The sequence below is a fragment of the Lactuca serriola genome, chromosome 7, assembly GCF_051521515.1.
Source record: "Lactuca serriola cultivar US96UC23 chromosome 7, Lser_US96UC23_V15, whole genome shotgun sequence".
Lineage (NCBI taxonomy): Eukaryota > Viridiplantae > Streptophyta > Magnoliopsida > Asterales > Asteraceae > Lactuca > Lactuca serriola.
This window is the reverse complement of record NC_136414.1, coordinates 137798502-137811757: the sequence shown is the minus strand read 5'-3', so window position 1 is coordinate 137811757 and position 13256 is coordinate 137798502. Positions and strand designations below refer to the sequence as shown.

The window sequence follows — 13256 nt, the reverse complement described above, 5'->3', positions numbered from 1 at the left end:
TTAGTTTGACAAATATCTATTTGTAGTCATTTTGAATGAATTAATTTTTTTCACATGTCATATTATAGTGTTTTCCTATTTTATTAAATTTCATATAATATTTTAATGTAATAATTGCAATAAATATAGTAATAAATTGATATCTATTTTAATAATAACCTTACCTTTTAATTTCAAAAATTTTAAATTAAAGTTTATTGGTTTCTTTTATTTATTTGTTTAAATTTAAAAGATAAAAACATTTCAATTATAATAATTTATTATTTTTATTATTTTTTTTATAAATTCATAGTTCTTAATTATTTAGACCTTCATATTTAACTTTTTTTTTTTAAATTAACCTGTGTAATACATGAGTTTCATAACTAGTTATATACTTAATAAAACCATGTATTTAAATAACTACAGTTTTATATAGTTTTATCTAATTTGTTCAATTTTTGGTATGGTGCATATAAAAACAAACTATAGATTATAAAAGATAGGAAGATAATTTGACAATAAATTATTTTTAGATAATTAAAATTATATGTAGAGATATATGGTACAAATGAATAAAAAATAAATTGAGGTAGGCATCGATCAAACTTTAGAGGCATGAGTTTATTGGAGTTCACGTAACACGAAATCATCAAACGACCTTTATTCGATTTGTGCCAATGATAATCACAGTTCAATCCAAATGATCATGTGGCCTAATTGACATGAAAATGGCAGCATACTGCCTAAGCATACGGTCACTGCCATTATTCTCTGCACTTACAATAGCCATCACCGGCCTCATCCTCGCCATATACCTCCTCCACCCAAGCTGGATATTTACTGCCGCCCATGTCCTCCAGTTCGAGGAGTAATATCTCACTGTACGCTTCAGCCTCTCGTTTGCAAATTTGTACCGAAAATGGTCTGTAACATACTGAAGATGGTTCGCATCCAACCCAAATGCATGTGTAGCTTCTAAACACGTAAATGTAGCCGAAGATGACGGAAGCCTGTTTATCAATGGTCTCCGAAGGCACCATGACAGAAGCTCATCGCCGAAGTAGCCTCCAGGGTCCAGGATGCTTGTCGCTACAACTCCTTTACTTAGGTTTTGGTAGCTTTTTACACGCCCTTGAACAATGAACACCATTCGTTGCACTAGATCCCCTTCCCTGATGATCTATTGACCGAAAAATATATAAAGTTTTTACAAAAGATCAAAGATTTGAGTGAAAGATCAAAGTGTGTGCCTTGAGTGTAAATGAAAAAAAGATTTTCTTGTAAGCTATAAGGTGTTAATTAATAACCCCATGTGGTTGAAATTGAAGAAATCTCAAGCTCATACAATACCCTGCAAAACAGCTGGAAAGGACCAAAAAAGTGGTGGCTAAAAGTAGAACCAAGGCAACTCTTTTGGAGTGTGTTAACTACTCCTATCTTCTTCACCAATAAGCCACCCTTAATATGGAAACTTTATGAAAAAAGAAAAAAAGATTTGCACATTGTCATACCTTTTCGTCTTTTGAAAACACAAGCGGCTTAACACGATCACAGATGTTATCAAGAATAAGATCTTCCAAGTTATGGAACAATGGTACCTGAAACATGCATTGATGAGAATTGAAAATTGACTAACTTAAGGATCTAGAGAGATGTGGTCTTAATTAAAAAGGCCTAAACTTACCATTCGGATTAGATCAATACACAAAAACCGTTTGATATCTCGTCTGAGGCCTTCTGGGAACTCTTTAATCAATTCCATCTCATCTTCTCCACCCATCAAAACCCAATTTTGGCGTTCATAATGGCGAACTCTATGTCTAAGACGCGATGGCAGTTGTCTCCTTTTCATCCACCACTCCATATCTCGGCATCTCAGTTGCATTTTCTTCTTCCTCGCCATAACAGCATGCAGAAACACCTATGACAATCATAATCATTAGAAACAACCTCTTCTTTCGACATTGCAACCAGCATCATCAAATAAATTTGTTAAAATTTTCACCTGAATATTACCAATCAATAAGGTGAATAGCATCAAGCCACTCAGCACGATGCAAATACTGAAGATCACTTCGACCCAGTGACTAGTGGGCTCAAGATCATTCCCGAAAGTGCTGCAATCAAAGTGTAATTAATATGATCAAATATTTTAGATCACCAGCGAAGAATTGCATCAAGCTATAGTTTATTTACCTGAGACTCATTAAACCCCAAAAGATAGGATAAAGAATTTTTATCCTTAGTGAGTTGCTAGAGATCACAGGAAGCGCCCACTGATAGATACCATAATGGTATGGTCCATTCGTATCTAAACACAATGGCATTCTAACAGCATGCATGGTGAAGTTTCTATTGCATGGATTTCCTGAGGTTCCTGAAAACTGGTAGCAAATCTCCTCGGCACACGAAAGGGTAAGATCGCATGAGTTTTTGTTTTCACATTGTTGTCTAAGACACAAAACCACTCGTTGTATTGCCAAAACGTACCAACAGCCACCGGCAACCTGTTGTCCACCAAAAACCACTGTAATCATGCAGACTATTAATGGCATAAATTAAAGGAACTTATATCATTAATTCTTACATGAGAGGCAATAAAATAAGTGATTAGATTAAGGGCGAAACCCCACCAAATGGTGCCGAAGATGTAGCCGGTGACCTTTGCCATCCGTCTCATTAAGTAGATGGAGTGGTAGACTTTGGGGAGGAACTGGAACATGAAAACTAGCAGAAGGGTGGTCATGATCGTTTTTATTCGCTCTTCTTGGATAAGTTTCGGAAGTACCAACAAGAACACAACCTTCAAACAAAATTGAAATAAAGTGTATAATGATTCATTTTTAGTGAATTTATGGCATACATTGTTTTGGATTATACTATCATCTATCCGAATACAAGATTCAAACTCATGTATATACAATTTGATATGAGTGACAAACTTCTACGGTTCGGAAAAATTTGGCTATTGGATCCTGTTGTTAGTAATACCATTTATGGTGTGTGTGTGTATATATATATATATATATATATATATATATATATATATATATATATATATATATATATATATATATATTAACTTTAGTATAAAAATTAAAACTAATTTTAGAAAATACAAGTAAAGTTTACACTCGTTCAATATAAGTTTTAATATTTTGAAAATAATAATAAGGTTGAAAGGGAAATAACGATATAAATTATAAAGTGTGCACATGCGACAGAAAGTACAGCAAAATTCAAGCCACTTGTAATTTGTAAAATGTATTTGCCAACAAGTCGAGAGTGGAGTAGTGATGGATATATAAGGGTAGATGATGGACAACCTTTAAACAAAACTGAAATCAAATGTATACTAATGGCACATATTGTTTTGGATTAGAATCATTTATCCCAATACAAGATTCAAACTAATGTGTCTCCAATTTGATGAGTGACAAACTTCTACGGTTAGAAAAAAGTTAATTTTGGCTATTGGATTTTGTTGTTATTAATACCATTTACTGTAGTACTTATATATAAACTATTAGCTTTAGTACAAAAATTTTAAAAATTTTAAAAACAAAAATACAAGTCAAGCTTACAATCGTTCATGATGAGTTTTAATATTCTGAAAATAATAATATGGTAGAGACAGAAAGAAAAGTATAAATTATAAAGTGCGTCCTTGCGACGGAAACAAATAGGATGGCGGTGTCTCGAAACTCCAAAGGCCAAAATACATGTTTTCTCTTTTGTTTTTAATTTTAAACTTTCCATGTTATAGTATCTGATAATTTGCTAACTTAAAAAATTGAAAATTAAAAACATATCGATATATATAATATTTTTAACTACCTTACAATACAAATGTTAATTAATTTGGTTTCATCTTAGTTGTTGGAAGGAGATCTGAAGCAAAAGAGCAAAAGAGATCCCAAATAGAAGATCTAACTCATTAGTCTTTTCTCTTTTTCTCCCCACTCCTACCTAAGCCACCGAAAGGTCCGCCAACCACGTTCATCTTCATTGCCGACTGCATCTCTTCCCTACTCCCTCTTCGTCATCGGCCTAAATCAATTTTGTATTATCTGAGTATTTTAAAGAAAATCCACAATACAAATGTTTGTAGAGGCACCGATGTATTTCTTCCCATTACTTCTCGGTACTCCTCCGCCAACACCGTCCACTGTTGAGATTGTTTTAGTTCCTTTTGCGCTGACTTTTTGGAGATTGTACGAATTCCATGTGCTAGCTTGGGTCGGATTCATCGGACCAAAAGACTAGGATTGATCAAAATTTCTAAACATGATAATGGAAGAGGAGACGATGATGCATGCGGTCAACCGTGATAGAAGTGGTGAGTTGGTGTGTCAGAAAACAAGACGGAAAGAACCTGGAGATATTATAAATAGACAAAATTGCAAGAATAGTCCCTATAGTATGTCGAAAATTGTCACTTTAGGCCAAACAGGTTTGCACTAGCACAAATGGTCCAAACGTTTTCATTTTATTGCGTGTTTGGTCCATTTTGGTTTAATTTTTTCTAAAATGACGATTTTGCCCTTTGTATTTGTTTTTTTCATTTTTTTTTATTACAGAAATAAAAAAAGAATTACCATCTCTCTCACTCACACACACAAACATTCTCTCTCTCTCTCTCTCTCTCTCTCTCTCTCTCTCTCTCTCTCTCTCTCTCTCTCTCTCTCTCTCTCTCTCTCTCTTGTTTCTTGATTACCACCGGCCAAAGAAGAAGACACCGGCGACTGCCACCGACCTAGGCTGCCCCTCCATCTCCTTCTAGTCAGGTAGCACCACCCAAACACCTGCTTCGATCGTTGCTGCCCTCCCTTTGAACCACGACAATCGGCGACGAGAGAAAGGAGATTGAGATTCGAAGTAAGGGTTTCTCGGCGGCTAGGGTTTCTTGGCGGCTAGGGTTTTCAGATGGGCTATCCTTTATCTCCACTGCTCCGATGACGACTTCAACTCTGCAAATCCTACATGGAAAAACACGATAACAAACTCGACTCAGTTTGTCCCTCTTTCTAAGTCTGTTCTTAACATGTCTCCCCATTTCTTAGATCTACATACACTCCAGATGTGACTGACGAAGGAGACGAAGGTGAAGCCGGAGAAACCCTTTCTCTTTACGGAGGTTTGCTGATGGCGACGACGACTTCCTCTCCCAAGATTTTCAGATCTGTTATGGCGTTTGTGTATGTGTGTGTGTTTAATATCGTTGGTCTTTTTCGAGTTTGTGGGTGTGTCAAATCAAACCCAGATGTCTCAGGTTTGTAGCGACGCCGGATCTGGATATATGGATTTGTCGTCCTCCCTAGCTTTTCAGATCTGTTGTGGTGATGGATTTTGCCAAAATATCGATGTTGGTGGTGGTGTTGAACCGATGGCGATGGTTGGCGATGGTTGCCAGAAAATTCGACTGGTGTTGGTGGTTACCGGAAAATCCGGCTGCTGTTGGTGTTTGCCGGAAAATTTGGCTGCTGTTTGAACTCATGCGATGGAGGGGTAGATGGGGAAGAGGTTGTAGAGAGAGAGAGAGGGAGCATTTTTTTCTTTTTTTTCTTTTCTTATTTGATTTTTGTAACAAAAACATTGAAAAAACAAAATATATAGGGCAAAATCGTCATTTAAAACCAAAATGGACCAAATTCGCAACAAAATGAAACTTTTTGGACCATTATTGCTAGTCCAAACCTGTTTGGCCCAAAGTGGCAATTTTCGACATACCACAGGGACCATTCTTGCAATTTTGTCTAAGATTCTTAGGTACAAGAATCTTTTAAATTATTCATATACTAGTTTATAACCCGTGGGCACCACGGTTACAAAATTAATTAAACTTTCATAGTAAAAACTTAAAATTATTAATCAGTTATTTTAAATAAATTATTAATTAAGAGATATTTTTTAGTTATATCAAATTATAATCGTTGATTTAAATAAATATGTGACCTTATAATCTGTATTAATTTTATTTTAAATTTTATTCTAATGTTATTTAATTTAATGTAATTAGAATGGAAAATTTAAATTTTGAAATTTGAAATGGGTAATCAATAAATTGACATGTGGCATGACATTAATTATAAGGTCTAATAAGGTGACACATGACAAAAAGAGAATCAACCTATTCTTTTATTAAAATAGAGATTTTTAATATATTTGCAGTATAAGAAAAGTAATAATAAAATAAACAATAAATTAATTTATTAGAAAGAAATATTTAAGGAAAAATATTCTTTTATGTGTAGAGGGATAAAAACACATTAAAATCATAAAAAAGTTCTATATAAAATAAAAATAAAAAAATAAAGATTTGATTGAACACCACAACGACATAGATGACGAAGGATAAATGTTTGAAGATTACTTGATTGAACACATCTTCAGTGGTCGAACGAATCTCATCTATTTCGTCCGAGAGAAAGTATGTGACTGAGTTGGACACCACAACATTCGCACTGATTTGATTGAACACATCTTCAGTGGTCGAACGAATCTCGTTGTCGACGATTTTGTTAAAGATTATTTGTTCAACGATACAGATAACAAAGGATAAACGTTTGAAGGTGATTCGGGTGAGAATTATGATGACCTGGCGAACGACGATGATTAGATGTCACGTATTATTTAATTATATTTCGATTATTTTTTTAATTTAATATGTATTTTGTTTAATTAACGAAGTATTTTTCCTTTTTAATAATTTTATATAATTACATTTTATTCAATTAGAAATCTAATTTTATTAGACCCTTCGGTGCGCCCGATATCACATATCGCGATATGTGATGTGGCACTGCAGTGGGCGGTATACATCATACTAACCCGTCATGTTCCACCCTGGTAAACATGTCGCACGTTATGGTTTCATCGCATGGTATTCCCCTCAATGGTAGTACTTTGTGCATAAAAATATGTATTGTGGTAGGCATGGTAAGGTATGCTATGACACCCATCAGTTTCATGGTGTGAAGGAAAAATAATGTGGCAGATTAAAACTATGGTAAGGTATGCAGCGTATGTTAGCACACGTAGCAGCCTTAATGGTAGAATATTTTTTCAATTCTTTCTATTTTTTCAAAAGCATTTGGCACAACTATTTTCTATTATAATATAATGCACTGAGGATATACGGTAAAACACCGTGTTATGTTATTCGCATTAAATATCAAGATGCAGCGGCGAAACTAATATATAGCCAGGGGCAGCACGTGCTGCCCATTATTTTCTTCCCACAAATCATAAAAAAGCTTGACCTTTTTATTATAAATATATAGTGCATCAGCTAAATACTAAATGAATTAATTATCCAATTAAGTCCTAAATGAATTAGACTCGGAGGAGTGGTATGCAGTTTGGCCGCACCAAGTGCCACATAGGTATGGAAACAACATCCCCCTCCTAATGAGGTCTTGGGTGTGGTTTGGTCGTACATCTCCCCATTTCTACCATGTTTTTTGATTGACTAACACCATGGTTTCCAGGTATTTATACTTTTAACCTTATGGTGTTAATTTATGGCACTTTGGTCCAAACGCCAGGCGTTCTACGATGGACTCCGGGCGTTTGCATGTAGAGACCAAACCCTAATTTTTAGGATTTGCACCATATTTAAAGATTATTATGGCCTCAAAACCCGTCACCACTCCAACCTCCAATCTCATTTCGAAAACCCTAAGTGTGTATGAGAGTTTGAAGCCTTATGCATCTTTTTGGTATCATTTTAGTGTTCTTGTGATAGTTTATATTATTTCCTTCTTTTTATTAGTTTATTTCAGATGTTTTAGGTCTTTTTATTGGTATTGCATTGTATATTCTTTATTTTCTTTCTCATGGATCATGTCGGGTACTTTCTATTTTGCATAAGATATTTTGCAGGGTTTTGGAGCTCGTTGCGGTTGCGATTTGACTGGAGTTGGAGTTGGTGAGCTATTCGATGCATTATTGGGCTTTATGGATCCATCAAAGAAAATTTTGGCTTAAAAAGTTGAAGACTTGGATGAAGTGGGCTTGTGAAGATGGGTCATGGATTCTTATTTTGGGATTGGACTATCCATATTTAAAGCTTGTAAATGATTAGCCAAATTTGAATCATGTGAGGCATAGAGGGGACCAAGGGAATCCTAGTGGTGTAGTGGAGAAAAATGGGCCAGTAGCATTCCAACAACAATTGCAAGGGTGGAGTCTCAGTGGTGCAACACTTGCGTGGGTACCTGTGCAACTGCATATTTTTAGGCATTTTGCTCATTTTGCTCACCATTTACTTGGGGAGGGGGGGGGTTAGGTCTACCAGCTCATTCTTTGATTTGACACCATTGGAGACCATTAGAGGCAATTTTTGAAGCTTGATACTCATTCTTCTCATCTTTCTAAGTAATTGGTAGTTTCTTGATGCAAATACACTTTTGTGATTGTTATTTTGTTGCCATGAGTGGCTAGTTTCTCTATTTTGGTTAGTTTTGGCTAAAATTCTTGGATATTTGTGGGTTTTTGAAGGATTCATGTTTAATTGTCATTTATTTTATGTTTATGATTCTAGTTCATATTTCTTATGCTTGTTTAATACTTTGATCATGAGCTTGGTACTTAAATGAGCAATTGTTGGTTTATTTCTTTGGTTTAGCATTGAATTATTGAATTTACTTAGAATAAGGGCTTTATGATGGTAGAAATCATATCTAGCTTATGAATCATGACTCCTTTATGGATGTGTAAGCATTGACATCCTCTAAGAATTGGGGATTCCTTCATTCTTAAGGCTAATCAACTTCTTGGGTTCAATTGCCTCAATTAAATCATTGATTTTGATTAAGAAGGTGTGTTGTAGGCTTCCCCAACCTCCATACTACGTATGAGGAATCTTGGCATATCATGCTTCATGATTGCTATAACCAATTTGGGGTGAATGATAAGCATCATATTGAATCCTAATGATAAACACATAAATGTTCATTGAGTTGAATTGTCTTGGTTAACCAATTCTCTCCAATATTAATTGAGCATCCCACCATGTTGCTTAATTGCAAGTTTTTTTAGTTATTCAAGTCTTTTAGTTTTCAAGCAATCACAACACCCCCCCCCCTTTAGTTTATTTGTAGTTAGTTAGTTTAATTACAGTAGTTCTATTGGATTGCATTAGTGATTGAATACAACCATTTCCCTGAGGATCGATACCCCTTTTTACCATTATATTACGTTTTATTTGCAAAAAAAGGTGTAATTTGCTTGGTGGACTTGACATCCCATCATCTTGATAGAGAAGGAAGATCATTGAAGTGTTTATGTCGCTCTCAAGTTTGTGGATCTAGACTCTTGGCATCTTGGAGCATCATTTTATGGTATAAAGTTTTGATTTTGATCATCATATCTCTAGATCTTGTTTATGTTAGAAGTTTATGCTTATTAGCCCTATTTTCTTGGTCTTTTGGGTAAGAGCTACCTTAGACCGAATGAGTTGTCCTTTTGGACGTTTTAGGGTAGATTAGGTGATAAAAATGTGATCTTGGACCTTCATTTCACTCCATGCAAGTTTTGAAGTGTTTTAATGGGTTAAGGAGTTGGAGTTTTAGCTTTTGGGCTCATTGTGACCGTACATGGCCATAAAGTTTGCAAATTTGTGGCTTTAAACGTTCCATTATGATTTTGATCTGAAGTTTAGACCTCATATCTTAAGCCATTAAGTCATTGGTTTGGAAGTTGGTGAACAACGAGCAAACGCCAAGCGTTTGCATGTGAACGCTCAACGTTCGGACGTCAGGCGTCGTAGGAAGGAATGTTAGGCATTCTATGCAGAAGCCTAATGGGTTGATTTTAGGCCTTGGGCCATTACGGGTTTTGGGCTTTGGACTAGTATGTTGGGCTTCCTTGGATTTTAGGCCCATGATGGGTTTAGGTCCAATTTGGAAGATTTGGCCACATATATATTGGGCTTTAGGATGTGGGCCTTTGTATGGTTGAGTTAGGCCTTGGTTTTGGTCCAAGTTAGATAAAGGGTAAATTAGTCTTTTACCCTATCTTAGACTCCTAAATATGGGTCGGAATCCAATTATTAATTGGATGTGTTTATGGTGACAACGCGGGGATTTGTCGGACCACCAGACATAGATTCATCTAGGTGATTCAGCAGTTAGAAATGAGTTTCTTCACTGTGTTTAGCAGGTCGAAGGGACCAATGTCATCCCATGGTTTATTATGTTAGGAATCTAGGTGTGTACGTGACTCTTGCATATGTTATTTGATGGTAGGCTTACCGGGCAAGGCCCGATGCCGAGTGGGGCTCGATTAATGTATTGTATGCTATTGTCTTTGTGATTATCACATGTGTTCGTATGATTATATGTTTATATGTGTACTGGGCGGGGCTCGATATCAGGCAAGGCCTAATGACTGACAGATCTGTACGTCGGGCGGGGCCCGATGCTGGGCGAGGCTCGATGAAGGACGGGGGCCTAGTATGTGATTATTATGTATGCTATGTGGTATTTTGGGGAACTCACTAAGCTTTGTGCTTACGGTTTTTAGTTTATGTTTTAAGTACTTCTGGTTCGAAAGATAAAAGTCTAGGTTGATTGCAGTGCACACACCACTTTATTCCGCATTTTGTTGTTTACTTTGATATTTTATGATGTATTGATACACTTTGATCCATCTTGGTTTTATGACAATGTTTTGGATTACCGTTTTATTAATTTAAAAAAAAGTGTGACGTCATTCTTTAGGTGTGGCAGAAAATCATATTTTTATGATAAAAACTCAATTACGTGGTAGTAAAAGAAATACGATTTTTATCGCATCATTCTCTTCGGTCTTATTAGCCACAAGGCCCATTATACACTAAATATGTTAAGTAATATCAAATTTTTATTTAATTTCACACCTCATTTTATAGCTAAGGAAACAATCAAACAAACAATCAAGAAACTGAAATAAATAAATAAAATATTAATTAATATAGGTGAACCAAATCTAACTAGGATTGTTCACTATTTGGATAAAACCGAATTGTCCAATTGGACAATTTGGATTGGACTATTTGGTTTGCATATTCGGATTTTTGGATTGGTTTTCAAGAAAGCCGTATTATTATTTTGGTTTTCGGATTGGTTTTGATTTATAAAATAAAAATCGAATAGTCCAAAAAAACTCGAATAAACATTTATTATTTATTTATTTATAATATATATATCTATAGTTATCTATTAATTTTGTAATTTATTTTTTCAAATAAGTTCAAAACATTTCACTCGACAAAAAAAAACATCAAATATATATTATCTCTCAAAAGTTTTCTATCTATAAAATATTTAACTATAATATATCTGCTTAGTAGTTGTTTATAATTTTCAAATCACAACTAAATAATTTTTTTCACTTTTTATGTAAAATTGGATAATATTATAATTATATGTTGTTTTAAAATGTTTCGGTTTTTTAAAACTGAATTATAAAACCGATCCAACCGAATTGTAATTGGATCGGATTGGAGTTTAGTTTGGATTATTCGGATCCATGTTTTGAAAACCGAAATCCATTTGGATTCACTTGATTGGATCGGATCAAACCAATCCATCTAAACGAACACCCCTAAATCTAACTCGGTTAACCCAAAAATCATTTAACCCAAAGCTATTACGGTTCACCAAACGTCCAAACAGCAAAAACTTCGTTTGCTTATTACTTTTTTGTGATTTTTTTTGTTACCTCTTACAAAAGTTTCGGTTATGCCACTCTAGAGAAATAGTTTAGGTTGAATTCATTTTGCTAAATATTTTGCGTATTTTCTTTACCTTTATATAACTATATATAAAACATATTATTAAAATTTTAGTGTTTTGAACAAAGAAGTTTAGATAGTCCTAATCCCCCATATTTTGTCATATGGCCTTTTTAACAGTTTTTATATATTAAATTTAAGTTTTATAATTTTAACGATTATTCATAAAATATATTAACATAACAGATAATGACATATTTTTTTCAGCAAACAAATAAAAATCTAAAAATTTAATGATTAACAGCAAAGACGTGGAAGATGGAAAATGGGTTATCCGAAATACCTGAGGAACCGGCAGTACGACGAATATGTCATACCAGAAGCCTTTAAGTGATCGCACATAATGCAATGCGATAGACTTCGGGTCCCACACCAGCTTCCCACAACCAACCACAAGCGACTCACGTGACACATAAGCCACCCGAAACTGTAACCATATGTGGACGACATGGAAGCAGTCAATCATTGTCCGCAGCACGGCCACAACCGCCGCAAGACCGCCGTCCATGTAAAGACACGGCGTACCCCCACGGCCTATTGACAGCGAGTAGAAGAACAAAGGGTCAACAGCCAACGCCATACCACGAGCAAGCAACACAAACCTATTCCACCTTTGTACACTTTTGCTCCTTGGATCATACACTCGCCTGAACGACAACCCTGAAGACGACAGTGGTCTCCGTTTTCCGGCGGAATATCGGTTCTTGATGATCTTGGAACCGGGTCTGTTGCGGATGGGGACGAGGGATGAGCCGGCGGAAGCTTCCCATTCCGGTTGCTGAGCTTGGTTGCAGCTAGTGGAGTGGAACACCGGAACACCTACTTGAGTGCATGCATAACATTCGGTTGTGAACGAAATTGGGTGACTTTCGTCGTATAGATCGTCACCATGGTTGATCAGCTTGCTTCTCTGGTCTAACATTCTGATGGGTGATCCCTGATCTTCAAGCTTATTTCCACAGTCGTGGAGATATATGCGTTGGTGGGCAAATAAACTCACCAAAAAGATTTGATTGATGGGGACGATGATATGACCCAAAGCCTAGCGTTCTCGTGGTTTGTCTCGTGAATTATTAGGGTTAGTTTTGTTATGGAGCAACGATCACAAAAGATGATACTGTTAAAACTATAAGTCTATAACCAGGTTGGATAAGTGGACACAAAAGGGACACCGAACTCGATGTTTTTTTTTTTCTCTGTAATTGTGATCCCACAAGGAATATGGTCATATATATAAAGCAAATAATAATCGTTTTGGTGCTATTGAATTTGCATTATTCATTCAGGCTATTTGATGTAGGAAATGTATCAATTTAATCATATATATTGTCGGAGATGTCATTAGATACTTGAATTATTGTTATCAACAATAAGAGCGTTTTTTGAGCTTTTTTCTAATGTTTCTTCAAACAAATACATTTAAAATTTGAAAAAAGAAAAAAAACTATTTGGAGAAAGCTTTTTCAACGTAAAGATTTATCAATGAGCTTGTCAC

The 13256-nt window shown here is 35.3% G+C and overlaps 1 protein-coding gene across 1 annotated transcript; it reads right to left on the bottom strand.

The window, feature by feature from the left end:
- Positions 1-493: 493 nt before the first annotated feature.
- LOC145061582 (cyclic nucleotide-gated ion channel 2-like) lies at positions 494-12979 on the bottom strand. Its single transcript, XM_079009110.1, has 7 exons — positions 12045-12979; positions 2570-2785; positions 2179-2489; positions 1988-2099; positions 1667-1903; positions 1494-1580; positions 494-1162 (listed from the first exon to the last, which is right to left on the bottom strand). Exons 1-7 carry the CDS (start codon positions 12681-12683, stop codon positions 674-676), a joined length of 2091 nt encoding a protein of 696 aa, XP_078865236.1. The 5' UTR covers positions 12684-12979; the 3' UTR covers positions 494-673.
- Positions 12980-13256: the final 277 nt, after the last annotated feature.